The sequence below is a fragment of the Gobio gobio genome (assembly GCF_949357685.1).
Source record: "Gobio gobio genome assembly, chromosome: 13".
NCBI lineage: Eukaryota > Metazoa > Chordata > Actinopteri > Cypriniformes > Gobionidae > Gobio > Gobio gobio.
The window spans coordinates 32511044-32530892 of record NC_137106.1 but is presented as its reverse complement, the minus strand read 5'-3'; the positions used below and the strand labels follow the sequence as shown (position 1 = coordinate 32530892).

The 19849-nt window shown below is 42.7% G+C and overlaps 2 protein-coding genes across 2 annotated transcripts in view; one reads left to right on the top strand and one right to left on the bottom strand.

Annotated features, from left to right (window-relative positions):
* The window catches only part of bach2a (BTB and CNC homology 1, basic leucine zipper transcription factor 2a), a 30563-nt gene extending 27119 nt beyond the window's left edge, over positions 1 to 3444 (top strand). The window contains exons 4-5 of the mRNA XM_079832714.1: positions 393 to 599; positions 688 to 3444. Of these exons, the coding sequence (XP_079688840.1) occupies positions 393 to 599; positions 688 to 1128 (648 nt within the window). The 3' untranslated portion in view covers positions 1129 to 3444. The remainder of the gene's footprint in view (positions 1 to 392; positions 600 to 687) is intronic.
* A 12-nt stretch (positions 3445 to 3456) lies between these two features.
* gja10a (gap junction protein alpha 10 a) lies at positions 3457 to 5661 on the bottom strand (the record flags this gene model as incomplete). Its single annotated transcript, XM_079832760.1, has 3 exons — positions 5479 to 5661; positions 3825 to 5235; positions 3457 to 3587 (listed from the first exon to the last, which is right to left on the bottom strand). Exons 2-3 carry the CDS (start codon positions 5212 to 5214, stop codon positions 3457 to 3459), a joined length of 1521 nt encoding a protein of 506 aa, XP_079688886.1. The 5' UTR covers positions 5215 to 5235; positions 5479 to 5661.
* Between the last annotated feature and the right edge of the window lie 14188 nt (positions 5662 to 19849).

Sequence of the window (19849 nt, the reverse complement as noted above, 5' to 3'; positions counted from 1 at the left end):
AGAAATTTATTTCAAAACTTTGTTTATCATGTGTAAAAGAACAAATATTTTGACCCAAAGACTGCTCTGATATTGAATAATTTTATCGTAATAGCATTTATGTGAAAATCTGTCAAGAATTGTACTAATATTCTGATATATTTGTTTGTATGTTTATATTCTTATATATTCTTCCTAAACTTGAGTTACTTGCTCTGAACACAAGTAAATAAAACACTTCATACAAGTTAGATGGCAGTGTCATCTAGTGGTGAAGCACCATATTTTTTTGTGAAATTTGCCAAATAAATATATAATAATTTTGTAATTTGTATTTATTAGCTTTTTCTAGTATATAAAGTAGCATATGTTGCAATTAATGCATCTAACTATTACATGCTGTACACTTGCAGGTGAAACTGCCTTTCTCAGTCGATCAGATCACAGAGCTTCCTCGCAATGACTTTCAGCTGATGATAAAAATGCATAAACTGACCTCGGATCAGCTAGACTTCATCCACGACATGAGACGCCGCGGTAAAAACCGCATCGCAGCTCAGCGCTGCAGGAAAAGAAAGCTGGACTGCATCCAGAACCTGGAGCGTGAGATTCACAAACTGGTAGGCAGCACAAACAACCTTACAGCGTTTGCTTGCACACTCCACCAGAATCTAGATTTTTTTTCTGTGTGTGTTTCTCCCCCATTAGGTCTGCGAGAGACAGAAGCTCCTAACCGAACGCAGCCATTTGAAGACCTGCATGGGAGAGCTTTGGGAAAACTTCTCCTTTCTGTCTCAGGAGGTCTGCAGGGAGGAACAACGGAGTCCGGATGAGTCTCGATCTCTATATAATCTACAACCAGACTCAGTTTTATCTGGTTCAATCGGTACAAACCTTAGGATCTCTCCTTGTCCCACCAGTATAGACATCACTCTCACCTCACATGGCAGCGCCGTGTCGTCCCCTGACTGTCACGCCACAGCTAAACCTTCACACCTTACAGTGGACCGAGAGGCTGTGCTGGCCCAGGACACTGTCACCTCTGTGAGGTCAGTGCCCTCCCAAACGGGCAGCTCAAGTGTGACGATTGATTTCTGCCTGGAAATGACTGAGAAGTGTACGACAGAAGAGCTCCCTGAGAGAAACTGAGTCTGGTAAACTGCATTTTTATCTTTTAACATGAGCTGGTGGGTCAATGTTTCTTTTTTTTCCCAGTGTTAATTTGAGTTGTTTTGGTAATTTAGGGGACTGTTCTGTTTACATTATGCGCCTAATGTGTTTTTGCTTGTGTGTGCATATGGATGTTCTCTCATACACACTGTATAGGATGCTAAAATCAGTTATTTTACCTTTCTCTCACACACACACACACACACACACACACACACACACACACACACACACACACACACACACACACACACACACACACACACACACACACACACACACACACATATGTGTATGTATATGTATATGTGTATGTATTTATGTATGTATGTTCTCAGATATATCTCAGGAATTTCAAACTTCAAATAGAATATGCAAATATGATATTGAGTGTTTGAAAGTGTTTTGTACCTATTGTGCGTTCAAGCATTCCTAATGTGCAAAAAGATAAACTAAATTGAATAACAGAGAAACTAAACAGCTGCTCACCTGAATTTGCAAGAAGCCGAACAATCTGTTTTCAGCACTGAGAAATGAACATCTGATCTCTTTCTTTCTCAGAATAGACCATAAAGCAATCCAGTCAGTATGGGCGATTAGCTGCCTATATATGATTGTCCCCTCAAATATTTTGTAATGAAGCACCATTTGATATGGTCCAGATTTTTTTCTACAGATTTTTTTCTAAGCTCAATTTTCTAGATTGTTTAATCAGGGATGTCTGTTGTATATAAAACTCTCCAAGCAAACTTTAGTAAATTAGTAATTCTGACTGGCAGCTCACATTTTGATCTCTCTGATCTGATTTGATTCCTTCAGGGTGTTATGCACAATATCATTTTAATGTTCAGATATCAAAGCAATTTTTCTCTCTCATTGTTGGGTTATAAATGGGGGGTTAAAAGTTTGTACACTTAAGCACGCTCCACTCCAGGTGTTCAATTATTTCCTTGGTCCTAATGTTTTCACCATTAAAAGTTTCCAATACAGTCCCTCCTTCAATTCGGCTAAATTATAAAAAATGTATGTTTGATTTAAAGTTCAAGCTTTAAGGTGAAAAATCTCAATGCTGTATTACATTGTTGTTGCTTTAAGTGACTCACATCTGTATCGTCACAATACTATAGTTCAAAGGTGAGATGGGGTATATGTTTTAATTGAGTCTATTTACTTGAAATTATTGTGAACTGCATGACTTTAATGAGAGATAAGACGTGATTTAAAGCTGCATTTTAATATTTTGTTTGTACTAAAACTTTTGTGATTCTGATCAAACATGTTACATGTTAGTTTAAGTCTGTTAACGGGCAAAAATCAAATAGCTTTGGCCTTAGAAAAATCTCATATTTAGGGACGTGGGTTAATTTGTGCAACTCTCAAATAATTAACTGTCAAGAATTCAAACATGTCTTCATAATGTTTACAAATTACCAGATTAAATTCTTAAGAATTCTGTGCATATTCTGAATTTTTTTTTCTTTTCTTTTTTCTCATGACCTTAGAATTTGGATAAAGCATTTTATCATGCCTTTGTTGTATGATGCACCACAGTGGAATATTGTGATAAGGGCGAATATGAACATTCATTATTAGTTTACATGCAGTAGGGAGGGTTTGGACAGTCGCAGATCTACCTGTAAAATCGATATACCTCTCGTCTCGGACAAGGTCTGTAGCAGAACTGGTTTACAACCTTTTTAAAAGACGTTTTACAATCATTTCTTTTATGTATATTTTGTATGTATTGTACATATTCTCTTTATAGTTATTTGTGGGATTCTTTGAAAATTGCTTTCTTTTGTTAATCAAATCTTGAAAAGTTGTGACCTCAATGTTCAGAATCTGTATTTGTTACATTCTTGAATGTGTCCACATTGAATTTGTCTACTAGGATATGAAATAAATTGCCAAGCATGTTTTATTCAGATAGAATGCGTTTTGCATCATTTGCTCTGAGGAGTATAATCTGTATTCACCCTGAATTCAAACACAAACACTTTTGGAAAAAAGAAAACTTTTTTTATTTTCTTCATAATTTGATGTTAGATTCCATCAGCTTGCATCACATTTTATGGATGTAAGCTAAATGATTTATAAATGTTCTTTTTTTGCCATCTGTCTGAAGGTCTGAAGCTTTTATAAATATGCACAGATGTCTTTTGGCTTCCATAATTGGACATGGAAAATAATGACACAGTGCTTTACTGGTAAATTAAGGTGCTTTCAATAAAAAATGAACGGTACAAAACAGCACTATTTATACCACAATAAAGCTGCGTTAAACCAGTGCTTTCCAAGCAGAGCAAATCAGAGTTGAACCATTTGTCGCTGATATCTCCATTCATTTCGGCTCATGAACGGCCTGTTACATTCCTGTTGTCCTTCTGTCCGTCTCAGTTTCACTTTTTCATGATTGAAGAGATATCCAAGAATACACTCTGTAAAAAAAAGAGGAAATTTTATTAAACAAATTAGGCACACATTTGACAAACAATAATTTATATTATTGATATTGTTGTTTTTTTATTAATATAAATAAAATTCAATTTCTTGAATGTAGCTGGCAGTTGGTGATTTTTAGAAAATTCCCTATTTTTCTAAGTGGCTATTTGCCACAAAATCAATGAATTGTAATGTTCCAAAATAAATGTTATATGTGTCATTTGCGTCTATACTTGCCATAGACATCCGTCGTCCCCCCCCTGGTGGTGGGTTCATGGGCAGGTCGTTGAGGGAGCCCAGCTCAGACTCCGATCCCGAACTCCTAGTGGAGGGACAGGACGGACTGCCGGACATGCTGTCCGAGGGCATACGGGCCATGAAACTGGCTTTTCTGTTTGGTGGACAAAAGTCGCTCTCGGAGGACCCTAAAGCATCGTCCCCCAGGTCCGCCACACGGCTGGGCCTGTGCAGAGCATTTCGAAGGCAGGCTGGTATTTCTGTATGACCCGAGTTAAAAGGCCTAATGTCCCTCTCTGAGCCGTTACTGCTCTCTAGATGCTGGTCTCGTTTTTCCCTGTCCTCTAGTAGCTCTACGGACGCCTGGGAGTGCAGTTCATGGATCATTCCCTGGCTGGGCTGGCGCATTTGGCGGGGCTGCTGGGTTATGCAGGACACCGGGAGGGTGGCCGCGGCGAAGCTGTTGTGCTGCAGCATGTCGTTGCTCGAGCCGACGCAAGCGTTGGTTAAGAACAGCGGTGGGTCCATTTGCCCCTGCTGGATAAAAGTTTTCAACTGCGGATTTTTGTGGGGCGACAAGTTCGTCATCACACACAGTTGCTGAATGGTCGAATGCTTGGGTTTGCAAAGACTGTCGTCTTCGACAAACTGGAGACCGCTTAGAGTCTGTTTAATTTTTTTCACCCCCAGGTGGGATATTTCCAAGAGGTTCAGGAACAACGAAACCCCTGCGATGACAATCATGAAAACCATGAAGATGGTCTTCTCCGTCGGCCTGGAGACGTAACAGTCCACGCTGTTTGGGCAAGGCACCCTCTCGCACTTGTACAAAGGATCCAGTCCTATGCCATATAAGATATACTGCCCCACAATGAACACCACTTCTACCACTGATCTGGTAAGGATATGAATAATATATGTGCGCAGCAAGGAGCCCCTCAGAGGAGCCTTCTTAATTTTCTTCTGCTCTTCTAGCCTCCTTAGTTCCTTCTCCAACTTCTTGTGCTCCTCAAACAGGGGCTCCGTCTCTTCCAGCTCGGCTCTCAGCTGGATTTTCCTCCTGTGCCGCTCTTTGTCCAAAGCCCTCAGCCGGTACAGAGCATGTCCCATGTACACCAGCGAAGGCGAGGAAACGGAAATGATCTGCAGTACCCAAAAGCGAATGAGCGATATCGGGAACGCCTGGTCGTAGCAGACGTTCTTGCATCCCGGCTGATCCGTGTTGCAGATGAACTCGCTTTGCTCGTCCACCCAAACGTCCTCGGCCGCCACGCCGAGAACCAACATCCGGAATATGAATAGGATGGTCAGCCAGATTTTACCCACGATGGTGGAGTGAATGTGAACCTCCTCTAAAATGCTCCCCAACAAGTTCCAGTCCCCCATCTTCACCGCCACATGTCCGTGCTTAGTTTAAGACAAAAATATATGAGTTTAGCCTACTGTTCAAGTTGGTCTATTCTTTATTTCTCTGCATTTATGCATTAGCCGTTTCAGTTTCGTAGTTTCACATAAATCCCAAGTCTAAAAGACATGCACATGCAACAACAAACTGCTCATATTTAATTTTGCACAAAAGGATGACAAACAAAGTGACATGACTAAGCTAATCAAAGCATTATCTGCAGAACCAAACAAAAATGCACTTACATTTCAGTGGGATTTGCTGTCTAGTTTCCTTGGTATATAAACAAGCATGTTTTCCCCAAAAAGGACAATCATTCCTTCATTTTACAGGCATGGAGTCTCTCCGTATAACGTCGGCTACAGTGAATGTTCCCCACAGTTGTTGCATGCAGCGAGTTCACAGGATGTAGAAATTGATCAGAAACTGACGGGACAATGCCCCATGGCAGATCTTATCAAGCAATTGCTGAAAAGAGCACCCCCACACACATAAAAAGTTGCCCATGTTGCCAACCAACCAAAATGTCCCTCATGCAGTCAATACAATGTTCTGCCACACAAAATATTGCTCTATAGCAAGCCGTATTCATGCAATCACACTCATTTTAGCTCAACCGGGTTGACTCGAACAACAAAATGGGTCTCAAACTTTTGATAACCGTTAATCTTATGTGTAATCTATAATGCTAGTAAATTAGTCAAGCCCAGTTTCAAAGCAAACTGCACTGGTTGTGCATGTCTGTCGTATGGAATTATCAAAATGTGATATTTTATCTGACCCAGCACCTAACACAACACGATACATGTGAAATCTATCAACTCCATTTCACCATTTTCCTTTGTGTTCCTCTTTTGAGTGTGTGCCTAAGCTTTCTGTGTTGTTTATGTTTGTGAGCACTCAATGTCAAATGAAAGACCTTGCACTGGATTGCATCAGGCCGCCCCCCCTCCTAAACTCAATCCATCAATACTGCAGTGATTTGTTTAGCATGTTCTTTTTTTCTGGTATTATGCACCACAAATCTCATTAAAAGCACATTTGCACAATATTGTGCATTCACCTTATAAATCCAATAGCAATTGATACAAAACATGGTTTTATATTGAAACAACAGGGATCGTGGCAAGCCGTGATCCACCAATCAGCACGCGCACGTGATTTTGTTATCCTGATTCGTCCCTGCCCGAACCTCTCAGCTACTGCACAACTCATCTCACCGATCACACTACATGCTTCATAAAATGACCAGCCGTCCCTCAGGGCCTTTAATTAGCTTTCCATCACATGCTGACAGGGTCAATGGGGGATTGATTTGATTTTCCCTTGCAGAAGCTTGAACTGCAAATGCCAGAAGTCACATCAGGGACGTTGCATTACATAATGAGTTCATACAGCGAACGGCGAAACACCATCTATTGGTCTTTGTTCTGTGGTGCTTCATGTGATCTAATTGCCTTGATTGGGGCCAAAATGTGCACAGCGAATTATATGCATTTTTTGAGGAACCGTTTGTAGGATATTGCAATTGGGCAAAGAAATGTTACTGGGGCAGTACCCTTTCAAAAGAGTTTTTACTTTTACCTTTGTACCATATTTACCCCTAAGCGGTGCCTAATAGTATCTTAAGGGTTCATATTGGTACCTAAAAGGGCTTTTCACACTGCCCTTAACCCTGGATTATCGTTGTCCTAAACCCCGTGTTTAACCCCGGGTAAAGGAGTGTTTCACACCGGTTAGCACCGGGCTTTTTACCTGGGGTTATGAAACCCTTCTCTGGAGCTTTTGCAGTGTTAACTCCGCATTGCTGTGTGAAACTTGTACAATTTGAAACGGAGCGATGTTAGAATGTTACAGCTAGACGCTTAGCAGCAGACAACCAATCTCGTACTCCTATTTTTTCACGGAAACACTGTGCATTGTATAACAGTACATTCAGTACTTTTGAGAGGAAAAAAGTAAAATGCTGACAGAAAAGGAGACTATTTAGGGCTTTACACACTGCGCTTAACCCCGGGTTGTCATCGTTCTAAACACTGCTTTTAACCCCGGGTAAAGGAACGTTTAACACTTGTAATTTACCAGCAGCCATATCACCCTGTATAGCCCAAGACTGGTTTCCCACTGAAGCTAAGCAGGGTTTCACCTGGTCAGTACCTGGATGGGAGACCTCCTGGGAAAACTAGGTAGCTGCTGGAAGAGGTTTTAGTGAGGCCAGCATGGGGTGCTCACCCTGTAGTCTGTGTGGGTCCTAACACCCCAGTATAGTGATGGGGACACTATAATGTAACAAGCACCATCCTTCGGATGAGACATTAAACCGACATTAAAGTCGGGCTGCCATGTTGGCGCGTTAGAGGAGAGATCGCTCATGTTAGATTAAACGATTGATTTCTCCCCAGCCATAAATCATCGGCTCAGTTGGGCTTTCATTCCTTCCTGATCTTTCTATTTAGATCGAGAGGGCATGGAATAACCCATGTTCGGCTCATGTTCACTGACATCAGCGGTATGACATCAGCGGTATGTCGCTGATGTCGGGAGGATGAGAGAATATGGGTATGTGTCGTCGCCGTCAATTAACGGGATGTTTGCAATCTCGTATCTGGGTGGGCGAGGACACTGAGAGCTCCAACCCTGCCACCTAAATGATGTGTCGCTTTAATGGCAGGGCATACACGGAACAGCAGGTCGGCCCAGTGCTACTTCTTACACCATGGCGGTGTTTCATGCGCAGCAGGCAGGTTTGCTGAGGGATCTCGATCAGGGGATGTTTTCCTGATGCGGTGGTCGCGCAACAGGCGGAGACTGGGCCCTTGATGATGATATTCTAGGGCCCGCCTGGCTGGTCTGTGAGTGCGCCCCCCCTCAGGCCCGTGGTAGTGGTGCACCTAAGCATACATATTGTGAATGAAGCTTGTGGGTGGATATTAGGGATGCCACAATTCTCAATATAATATTGAACCGTTCGGTACGGCATTCACGGTTCAATACGCGCTTGTGAATTGCGTTTTTTCCAGTTTTGCATTGAATCAATTATTTTTCTACAAATTCTATCATTTGCCTCCTCCATCCCAATATACTGAACAACGCGACATACATTCACATCACACGTTAGTGGTAGAGTTATACTCACGGAACACTGTAGTTATTCACAATCACGAAAGTTCATTATTTGCATGCGTTTTAAAGCCTTGCCGGCTCATTCGCGTGCGCAGTTTTAACATGCGCTTTTCTGAGCACGCACACTAAACGTCTGTCAAACACGTGATTACTGAACTAAGTAGTTGTCTTACTGTGCTAATACTGTCAAATACACACAAGGTTAACATAAACACAGTCAGTTATGTCTAAAGTGAAAGTAAAATCGGTGTGTGTCTGTATATTAGATGCACGCAGGTCTTAAATTGACAGCAGCCAGCCTAGTGAACACGCTGTCCTTAAAGGGACAGTTCACCTCTAAAATTGTCATTATTTACTCTAATATTGTTCCAAACCTGTATTCATTTCTCGATGACAGAATTTTCATTTTTGAATGAACTATCCCTTTAATGTTAATACAACAACAAAAGACAAAGAGAAAATCACTCACTGCTCTTGACTGAAAAACTTTAATACAGTAGCTTTAATAAGAATCAATGTATATTTTATAGTGAAGTCTATGTAGTGTTTTATTTTTACATTTATTTATTCAATTTCATACTTAAATGCTGCTGTACAGCTCTGAGCTGCCCGTGTAAATCTTTATATATATTTATTTTATATTATACAATACACTAGGAATGTGTACAAGGTTTTTTTTAAGTTAAGTTTTAAGTTTAAGTAAGGTTTTTAAGTAAAATAAAGAAAGAGTATTGCAATAAAAAATAGTCGTTTTTTCTCCTTAACTTCTTGCTGTTCCTGTCGCCTAAGAATAGAATAGCAAAAAACTGATGTGACAAGCCATCAGAACCGAACCGAACTGAAAACCGTGGTTAAAAACTGAGGTATGTATTGAACCGTGGACTAACTGTATTGTTGCAACCCTAGTGGATATTATGGCGCGCCGCGGGCGAGCGGTTAAGTCCCCTATAAGAGGGAAAAATATTCATATATTTTTAGACTTATGCTCCCTGTAGAGGGCTTCGGGGGTCGCTATGGATCGTTTTGGATATTTCTGTAGGGCCTGTAGTTCCCCTGTTAGGTGGCTAGAATGATCATTACACACCAGTTGCTTGGGCTCCATGGTGAGCTAGTGTTGCTAGTAGAGAGCCAGCAAGAGAATATATATATATATATATTTATATATTGAAAGAGCCATTCTGCTCGCTGTGGTTTAATAACAGGTTAGACCTCCCAAGACCTTAAAAATGTGTGAGTAGCTCTGGGAAGGCACCGCTCATTCCTGCGGGTATGTAGCATAATTGCTAGGCGTATTTTCTCTCCTAGTTTTAAGCTGGTGACTGGTAGCCACCTCGGGGTAAGGCGGTTTGTACCCTAAGCTCTCAGTATAAGCTTTTCGAGAATGCAGGATCAGACTAACCCTAGAACTACAGTTAGATCTAGAGCCAGCTCTAGTATATGACTGGCACTTCTGCCCGAGTGCCTTTGTGCTGGTTAAAAGTTGCCCTCTCGGGCCTCGGGTATAGATCTATATTGGCCTAGGCTTTCTAGGGATTTCGGAGGCATCCGCTAAAAGCGCTGGCGCCCCGGGCAACTTCTCTGAGTGAATGTAGTTTGTTAGTATCCCTAATGTCAGCCTCCTCTCATGTAGAGTCATCTGGCCAGGGCCCGCCCCCTTCTCTGCATTCTGGGGTCTTCACAAGTAATGCAGGTTGGTGCTGTGAAGAATTGATAGCGACTTAGCCAGTGGTCTTGGGGCGGGGTTTAGGCCATCTTTTGTTCATATAGGAAGAGATTGTATGCGTTGCTCAACCGCATATGTGGTACTCCCTCCGTTTAGAGGATTTCAGGGCGTTTTTTGCTGAGTACTCTGCTATGGGCAATGTGATTAGGTTCCAGAGCTTTTAGGTGCTGCCGGTAAGACTGCGCCGTCATGCAGTAGGCCCCAGGAGGCCTCTGGGATGGATCAGCCACAGGATGGGGCATATTAAAAACTAGTCGGCTGTGAGCAGCCAGCTAGGGTAGTCTTGGCAGTAGACTCCAGGGCAGGTAGTAGGCCTCAGCAGGCCTCCTTGCGAGCGAGTCCCGACGTTTGGGGAGGTTAGCAATTAATAACTGTAACCTAGATAAGCCTTGGTAGGCCTCTTGCAAAATCGGCCCCTTGTGTATTGCGATATGTCTTTACTCCCCAACGATGTCGGATTCAAGTAGCAGAATTCCCAACTAATAACCCTACTTAGTATGTTAGGGTGTTATTTTTGTCAGCCAGCAGAGAAGCTACTGTCAGTCCAGGGTTATAGCAGCCAGTTTTTCATGCCTGCCACCAGGAAGCCGTCCCTGCAGGCCCGCTATAAGGTAGTAGGCCCCACCAAGCCTCCCTGAAGATGGGCTCCCGGTCGCCAGTCGCCGTGGCAGTCAGCATGGATTGCTAGCAGGTAGTAGGCCTCACTAGGCCGCCCCTGGATGCGAGTTCCTGGACCCCAGCCACCTTAACAGCAGGCATAAATTGCTTGCAGGAAGCAGGCCTCAATAAAACCAGGCCTCCCTAGGGGTGAGCCCCGGGACCAGGATGCTTCTGGCAGTGGGCATGTGAGACTATCAGGTAGTAGGCCTCACCAGGCCTCCCTGAAGGTTTGCCATTGGGTAGCAGGCCTCGCCAGGCCTCCCCTGAGGGCATATTCCTGGGCTTCAGTCACTTGGCAGTTAGCATTAGCTATTGGCAGGCAGTAGGCCTCACCAGGCCTCCCTGAAGGCCCTCTATCAGGTAGTAGGCCTCACTATGCCTCCCCAAGGGCATATTCCTGGGCTTCAGTCACTTGAGGAACAGTTAGCATGAGTTGCTAGCAGGTAGCAGGCCTCACTTGGCCTCCCTTGAGGGCGAGTTCCTGAGTCAGCATGCTCGGGTAGCTAGCATAGCTTGCTATCAGGTAGTAGCCCTCACTAGGCCTCCCTGAGGGTGAGTTCCTGAGTCAGGATGCTCGGGTAGCTAGCATAGCTTGCTATCAGCTAATAGGCCTCACTAGGCCTCCCTGAGGGTGAGTTCCCTAGTCAGGATGCTCGGGTAGCTAACATAGCTTGCTATCAGGTAATAGGCCTCACTAGGCCTCCCTGAGGCTGAGTTCCCGAGTCAGGACATTTGGCTAACTGGCTTAGCTTGACTATCAGGTAGTAGGCCTTCACTAGGCCTCCCTGAGAAAACAAGTTTCTGTTTTCCAGCTACTTTGACAGTTGGCTTCGGCTGCTATCAGGTAGTAGGCCTCACCAGGCCTCCCTTAGGCGAGGGGTTGGGTTCTCAGTTTGAGAACTAATAACTGGCATAACGCTAACAGCTAGTGGGGACCTGCTATCAGTAATCTGGCCTTTAGCTGGCAGCATCTGAGGATGGTCTTACCCTAGCGCGACTAGTGTCGCTTCTGCTACTTGGTCCCCAAGTGAAGGAATTCAGACTACACCCTGGTTTACCTACCAGGCAGCCTTTTGAGCTCCCCTCTGTTTGAGGGTCGTCTGTGAGCCCATAGCTGCCGGGGTTTGATCAGACGGTCGTAGGCCCCTCGCGAGGCCTCCTGATTAGATCAGCTTATTGGCCAATCTGGCCTCCTGAGTGTTTCTATAAAGATAAGAGCTCAGTAGATCCTAGGATCGAGCAGATTAACTCCCCTTGCTAGCAAGGGTTGAAAGCGCTTTGCTGAGTATTGCTCTCCAGGATGCCCGTCTCTGAGATCCGGTCTGAGGAGGACACTGCCAGTTCGCAGTACCTTGGGCTTGATGCCTCTCCAGGAGGCAAGTGTCCAGAGGCTCTGTTCTCAAACAGACAAGGATGGCCCGGCCGAAGTGTTCCACGGAAGCGGCACCAGGCCAGGCCTCCCTGGTGGCATTAGTGGCTGGCTGGGGCGCCCTAGGGCCCCCTAGCCACATTCCCTTAAAGGAGACCCTTCTGTTGAATTGGTTGGATCCAGGCATTTGAGCGGCCTGGGTCGGACTTCCCTTTTGTTCGAAGTTTTTACTCAGGCTTATAGCTTGGGCTATGACCGTAGGGAATGCTGTCACTGACAGCCTGGCGTGACCAGAGGGGGAGTGGTTCAGGCATTTCACTGGAATTTGCTTGTCCTGACAGTTGTCACTGCCAGTAGGCATGCACTCCCCTCGGCATGGCGGCGTGGGTATATCGTTCACCATAGCGTCTTTCTGACGCAGCGCGAGTTCCCTTTCGAAAGGGAACGTCTCAGGTTACGTATGTAACCTCTGTTCCATGAGAACAGGGAACGAGACGCTGCGTCTCATTGCCATGCCTCGGGGCCTGCCTGCCAAACAGTCCCTTCAGACGAAAAGCGGTGTCATGTTTGCAAGGTGCCCTTATATACTTCCTGGTCGCACCTTGATGACATCATAGGCTGTCGCCGGTCAATATGATTGCCGTGATTCAATAGTAGTTCAGACACATCACGCTGGAGGCGTTCCCCCGTAGCATCTTTCTGACGCAGCATCTCGTTCCCTGTTCTCAGGGAACAGAGGTTACATACGTAACCCTATATATCTTCATTTGTTAAAGGTCCCATGGCATGAAATTTTCATTTTATGAGGTTTTTCAACATTAATATGAGTTCCCCTAGCCTGAATATTGTCCCCAAGTGGATAGAAATGTTGATCGGTGTAAACCCGAGTTCTGGCTGTCTTTCTCTGCCTTTGAGAAAATGACAGGCCAGACGAGCCAATCCTGAAGTCTCCTGGTTTGACGTCCAAGCAGGAACGGTTACCTCCCTTTCCTCCGCCCAGAGAATCTGGCACGCCCATGCAAGCGCTCGAGAGATCATTGCTTGTGAACGAGTGAATGCTGGCAGTTTCTCAGTGTTTGGATGTACAAATGAAAACATAAATCTTTTTTCAGTTCCTTCTGATCTGTAATCAGTGATTTCTTATGTGTAGCTAATTATTTATTATTCGAGCACACACTGCGGCTTCTCTCTCCCGACAGAACGGTGTTTTCTTGTTTTCTATCTTGTGAGTCAGTGTTTTTGTACGTCCTCGTCGCGTCTATCTGTTCTACAATGTGCATACAGTCGTTTCTGCTCAACATCAGCAGAGTAACATCTTTAGAGATAAACCTTACACACGCCGAGGCTCGGGCTGCACTGACCTCCAACATCCCCGACCCCCAGTACTGCATCTGGCCCACAGCGGAGGCACCAAACGCGGCGCGAGATTAAGCAGAAGGGGGGTAAGCGTGAGGGTATCTGGGCTAGGCTAGCCAGCTATTCCCACAATAAACTGGATTACATTCGATTACTGCTGTTGTGTCTTTGTTTGCGCTGTGTACTCAATGCTCGTCACTGACGCTTTTCATATGATAGGAACATATCTAAAAATAATGGTATTATCAACACTTACTCATAACTCGTTCATCTCGCTGTAATGGTACTTTGCATGTGTTACAAAATTGGTAATAATGATGAAGACGGACTCGGCGTGACTGGGACTCATGTTTATTCAGAACTCTCAAATACAAACACAATAAACTCGCGCTAACTGACAGCGCTCTCATAACTCAGTAGTTACTATAAATAACTTTGTTAGCAATCACTGAGCTCAGTCTCTGGTACATTAGTGATGTCCGGTTCGCGAACGATCTTTCTTTTGAACCGGTTCTTTTTAGTGAACCGAATCAGTTCACCAAATCGGACTGAATCGTTCTAAACGGTTCGCGTCTCCAGTCAGCACTGATCCATAATTTACTAAAGTTACTAACTTTCTGACATGAGTGACAGCCCCTCCGACTAGAAATAGACTAATAACCTGAAGTATATGCTGTAACTAAAACAGTTCACTGAACTTAGACTGACACTTAGACTGACAGAACTGTTGTGAAGTGAACTCCGGTCCATCCGTCTCTCTGGCAGCAGCTCGTGCCTGCTCGTGCCTCGTAGACCTCGTTAAACCACGCCCCCTCCGCTCATATCAAATGCAAAGATGTCAGCCAATCACAACAGTGGGCGTTTTTACTGAAGTCTCACAGCAGACACGCCTCTTGAAGCAGGGCCTTCAGCCACAGGGCAAACAGCAGTATAGAAAAAATGCCTTTTATTTCTAAATTATGACATTTTATGATGTAAAAATCATACTAACAATATAAGTACACCTCAGGAAACATTATAAAATAATAGAAAAATGCCATGCCATGGGACCTTTTAAGAGTTTTTTTTTTTACTGCAAATTTAAATATTAAAAAATAAAAACAATTTGTAACAATGTAACAGCCCTTTGTTTTTGTTGTAGTGTAAAAACATTATGTTGTTGGGGCGGGAGTTGGATGGACGTCCACCATGCTGATAGATTACTTCACTCTGATCCATTTCAATCAATACAGATTTCGTGCAGCCCTGATCTGACTGTTTGGACATAATGAGATTCCAGTACGCCTGCGGATATTTACCAAGAAGAGATTTTGGGTGTGAATGAGGTAACGAACAGAGCGTGAATAGCATTCACTTGAAAACATATGAAAACAGATGTGGAGGATTGTATTTTTTTTGTCTTTTTTTGTCTTGTACTTGAGTTTTAAAGTTTTAAATAGTTTTCAACCTCAGATTTATTATGCACACACAATCATTAATCATTTAGTGGAAAATATATAAATTATTAATGAAAAGTATGAGACGAGGAGATTCACTGATGAAATCATACACTAATGATTATGCTTATGACCCGTTAGACCCCTGCAAACAGAAACGTGGCGCTGCAGAGGTCATGTTGGATCATGACCTATGTGTTATACAACATTTGACCCGCCAAAGCTTTCACATGTATCATCAATCACGACAAAAAATACTGCAGTCTTTGCATACATTTCTCTTTATTCTCAAGTTAAACTGCTATCACTGCATTTTAATTACAACATTTTAATTATATTTTGTATGTACAGGTACACAGACGGAAAAACTGAACAATGTATCATACTTTACAACATCAAGTATCTAACTTATAGTAATTCTAACTAGGGTAAAATAAGTCTTTACTATTCCTCTGGATTGCATGAAAAAAATTCTATACAACAGTTTCCTAAATCACAATATTGCAATCCACACAAGCTATAACTCCATGTTGTTGGAGTAAAGATAATTTAGTCACATTTAAATTATTTTATAAATAAAATATATGAAAATTTTGTCATTTTTACTCACCCTGATGCCATCCAGTATAAAATATATGGCCTACACTGATCAGGCATAACATTGACCACCTTCCTAATATTGTGTTGGTTCCCCTTTTGCTGCCAAAACCAACATGACATCATGACTTTGCGTAAACCTACACGCCACTTTCTAAAGCCAAATGGCGTGTTATCTGTACGCATTTTGAGCTATCCGCGTGTATGTCTACGCTGTGTGATTCCGCGTGTATGTGTAGGCCTAAACGAACCATCATCTCTGCGTGTATGTCTACGCCGTGTGATTCCGCGTGTATGTCTACGCCGTGTGATTCCGCGTGAATGTAAATGGATTTATAAACATACTAAATTATGTTTTTTTGAAAATGTAAAAATGCAGAATGTTTCTTGTGATGGGTAGGTTTAGGGGCAGTGTGTGTGTGTGTGTGTGTGTGTGTGTGTGTGTGTGTGTGTGTGTGTGTGTGTGTGTGTGATGGGTAGGTTTAGGGGTAGGGGCAGTGTAAGGGTATAGAATGAAACGGCGTTGATAAACACGCTAAAAAGCGATTTTGCGTCTTGATAGCACGCCAAAATGGCAAAGCGAATTGACGTGTCATACATACGCCATTTCATGAGATCAGTCTGGCCAAAACAGCTGACCCATCGAGGCATAGACTCCACTAGACCCCTGAAGGTGATTATTCAGACCAGGCCACCTTCTTCCATTGCTCCTTAGTCCAGTTCTGATGCACTGTGTATTCTGATACCTTTCTATCAGAATCAGCATTAACTTCTTGAGCAATTTGAGTCTGTATGATTAGACCACACGGGGCAGCCTTCGCTCCCCACGTGCATCAATGAGCCTTGGGCGCCCATGACCCTGTCGCCAGTTCACCACTGTTCCATCCTTGGTCCACTTTTGATAGAAACTGACCACTGCAGACCGGGAACACCCCACAAGAACTGCAGTTTTGGAGATGCTCTGACCCAGTCGTCTAGCCATCACAATTTGGCCCTTGTCAAACTCGCTCAAATCCTTACGCTTGCCCATTTTTCCTGCTTCTAACACATCAACTTTGAGGACAAAATGTTCACTTGCTGCCTAATATATCCCACCCAATAACAGGTGCCGTGATGAAGAGATAATCAGTGTTATTCACTTCACCTAATGTGATAATGTTATGCCTGATCGGTGTATATATAATATATATATATAACTATTACTAGGGCTGCTCGATTATGGAAATAATCATAATCACGATTATTTAGGTCAATATTGAAATCACGATTATGTAACACGATTATTTCACATGACTTTGGGAATGTGTTGTATTTATTAAAAATACACCTTTCAACAATTAAATTGAAATTGTAACATTTGTTGTACTTTTTGGACTATTAAAATAAATAATATAACAAATTCAAATCAAAGTATAAAAGTATTCACGTAAAAATGATAACCACAAATAAATAAGATCAACAATATGGTTCGGCTAAATATGCTTTTCAGGTACGTCTAACATTAGTTTTCAGGTACAGAAATGTAAAATAACATTGCATATTTGAGTGCATAAATTAAAGATTAATCCTATTAAACTTACAAAAGCTATTCAATCAAGAGCGGTGAGTGATGTCCTTGTCTTTTGTTATTTGACATTAAACAGACAGCAGTAAAGGCTACTGCCTCTTTAAGACCTAATGATCGGATATGCGTCGTCTTTCTCGACTGTATAAAGTTCACTTAAGGCATATACAGACTATGTCTGCTAGGATACTCATCAAGATGGACATGTTGACATACGTTTTGTGTGAGTTTGTCCGTTCAAGAGCAAGACTTGAAAGAGAACTCAATATTTGCGCGCTGAGAGACGTGTGCGCGCTCTCGGCTGAGTGCACAGAGACACATTTTCTCACAGCGCGCGCGGCTTCTCATTCTAAACCTAAAACCTAAAGCACAAAACCCGGGTGATGACGGTGAAAACGACTGGTCATATTCGAAAATATGGCAGCACTCGCATGCATTGAACAAAGTTTACAAAGAGAGAATTATTTGAAAAATATGAGGGGAAAAAGGACGTTTACACGGCACCCCTGCTCTCGTCAGTTTTTGTTTCTTTATTAGATTGTCATAGGTCACTCTGTTTAATTTTCAAGTGGTTAAACAAATTCGTGGTGTTCCCTTGCGTTGCAGCCACTACCATGTAGCAAATCTTGCACGTAGCATGTTTCTGCTCGTCGTCTGATTCCTCGAAGCCAAACTGTTCCCAGACAACAGAGTTGGTTTTGCCTTTTTTGCTCACCAAACGCTGCTGTAACTGCCCTCCTTCTGCCATCTTTACTTGCGCCGAGTTTTTAAATTCCAGCGGATGATATGCACACGAGACTCACGAACTGGTGAGAGAGTTTGTGGCTTCGGGAGGGGTGGATGTGCGCGTGCGCGTTTCATTCAGAACGCAAGACAAAATAAGAGTGTTCTTGCAAAACTGAACATGGCAAAATAATCGTTTTTTCTCGATTGTACTATTTTGGTGATCGTTGGGAGGCAAAATCGAAATCGAAATTCGATTAATTGCACAGCCCTAACTATTACTATATAGTTATAACTATCTATAACTATTACTATAAGCTATAACTAGATAATTTAGTCACATTTAAAGTAATAGTTTATACAGATATGAAGTGTAATTTTTACTCATCCTGATACCATCCAGTATAATATATATACAGTGGGGCAAAAAAGTATTTAGTCAGCCACCAATTGTGCAAGTTCTCCCACTTTAAAAGATGAGAGAGGCCTGTAATTTTCATCGTAGGTACACTTTAACTAAGAGACAGAATGAGAAAAAAAATCCAGATAATCACATTGTCTGATTTTTAAAGAATTTATTAGCAAATTATGGTGGAAAATAAGTATTTGGTCACCTACAAAAAAGCAAGATTTCTGGCTCTCACAGACCTGTAACTTCTTCTTTAAGAGGCTCCTCTGTCCTCCACTCGTTACCTGTATTAATGGCACCTGTTTGAACTCAATATCAGTATAAAAGACACCTGTCCACAACCTCAAACAGTCAGACTCCAAATTCCACTATGGCCAAGACCAAAGAGCTGTCAAAGGACACCAGAAACAAAATTGTAGACCTGCACCAGGCTGGGAAGACTGAATCTGCAATAGGTAAGCAGCTTGGTGTGAAGAAATCAACTGTGGGAGCAACTATTAGAAAATGGAAGACAAACAAAACCACTGATAATCTCCCTCGATCTGGGGCTCCACGCAATATCTCACCCCGTGGGGTCAAAATTATCACAAGAACGGTGAGCAAAAATCCCAGAACCATACGGGGGGACCAAGTGGCAACCTCCCGCAGTTTCTCTTGAAGCCAATACGGAAGTGCCTTAAACTGCAATTCATCGACTGGCCGCTAGGGACAGGCTCCAGAAGGGAGCAGAATCTCATTGAGCCCCATGTTAAAATGGCCAACTTTACAGCAGAATAAAACATGTTTGCAGCCTGGTACAAATTGCTCAAAAACTCAAATCCGCAGTGCCAGACATGTCCCCCTGCTTAAGTAAGTACATGTCCGGGCCCGTCTGAAGTTTGCTAGAGGATTTGGGAGACTGTCATATGGTCAGATGAAACCAAAATAGAACTTTTTGGTAAAAACTCAACTTGTCGTGTTTGGAGGAGAAAGAATGCTGAGTTGCATCCAAAGAACACCATACCTACTGTGAAGCATGGGGGTGGAAACATCATGCTTTGGGGCTGTTTTTCTGCAAAGTGACCAGGACGACTGATCCGTGTAAAGGAAAGAATGAATGGGGCAATGTATCGTGAGATTTTGAGTAAAAACCTCCTTCCATCAGCAAGGACATTGAAGATGAAACGTGGCTGGGTCTTTCAGCGTGACAATGATCCCAAACACACCACCCGGGCAACGAAGGAGTGGCTTCGTAAGAAGCATTTCAAGTTCCTGGAGTGGCCTAGCCAGTCTCCAGATCTCAACCCCATATAAAATTGCAAATAAATTCTTTAAAAATCAGACAATGCGATTTTCTGGATTTGTTTTAAGTGTACCTATGATGAAAATTACAGGCCTCTCTAATCTTTTTAAATGGGAGAACTTGCACAATTGGTGGCTGACTAAATACATTTTTGCCCCACTGTATAATTATAATTATATACACACACACAGCTGATTGGTGATCTTTGAAAGAAGTATTTTATGCTCATCCAGGCTGCATTTATTTGATCAAAAATACAGTACCTACAAACCGTAATATTGTGAAGTATATTATGATTTGAAACTGACTGTTTTCTATTTTTATATATTTTAAAATTAATTAATAATGAGATATTAATATGTTTGGCAAAGCTG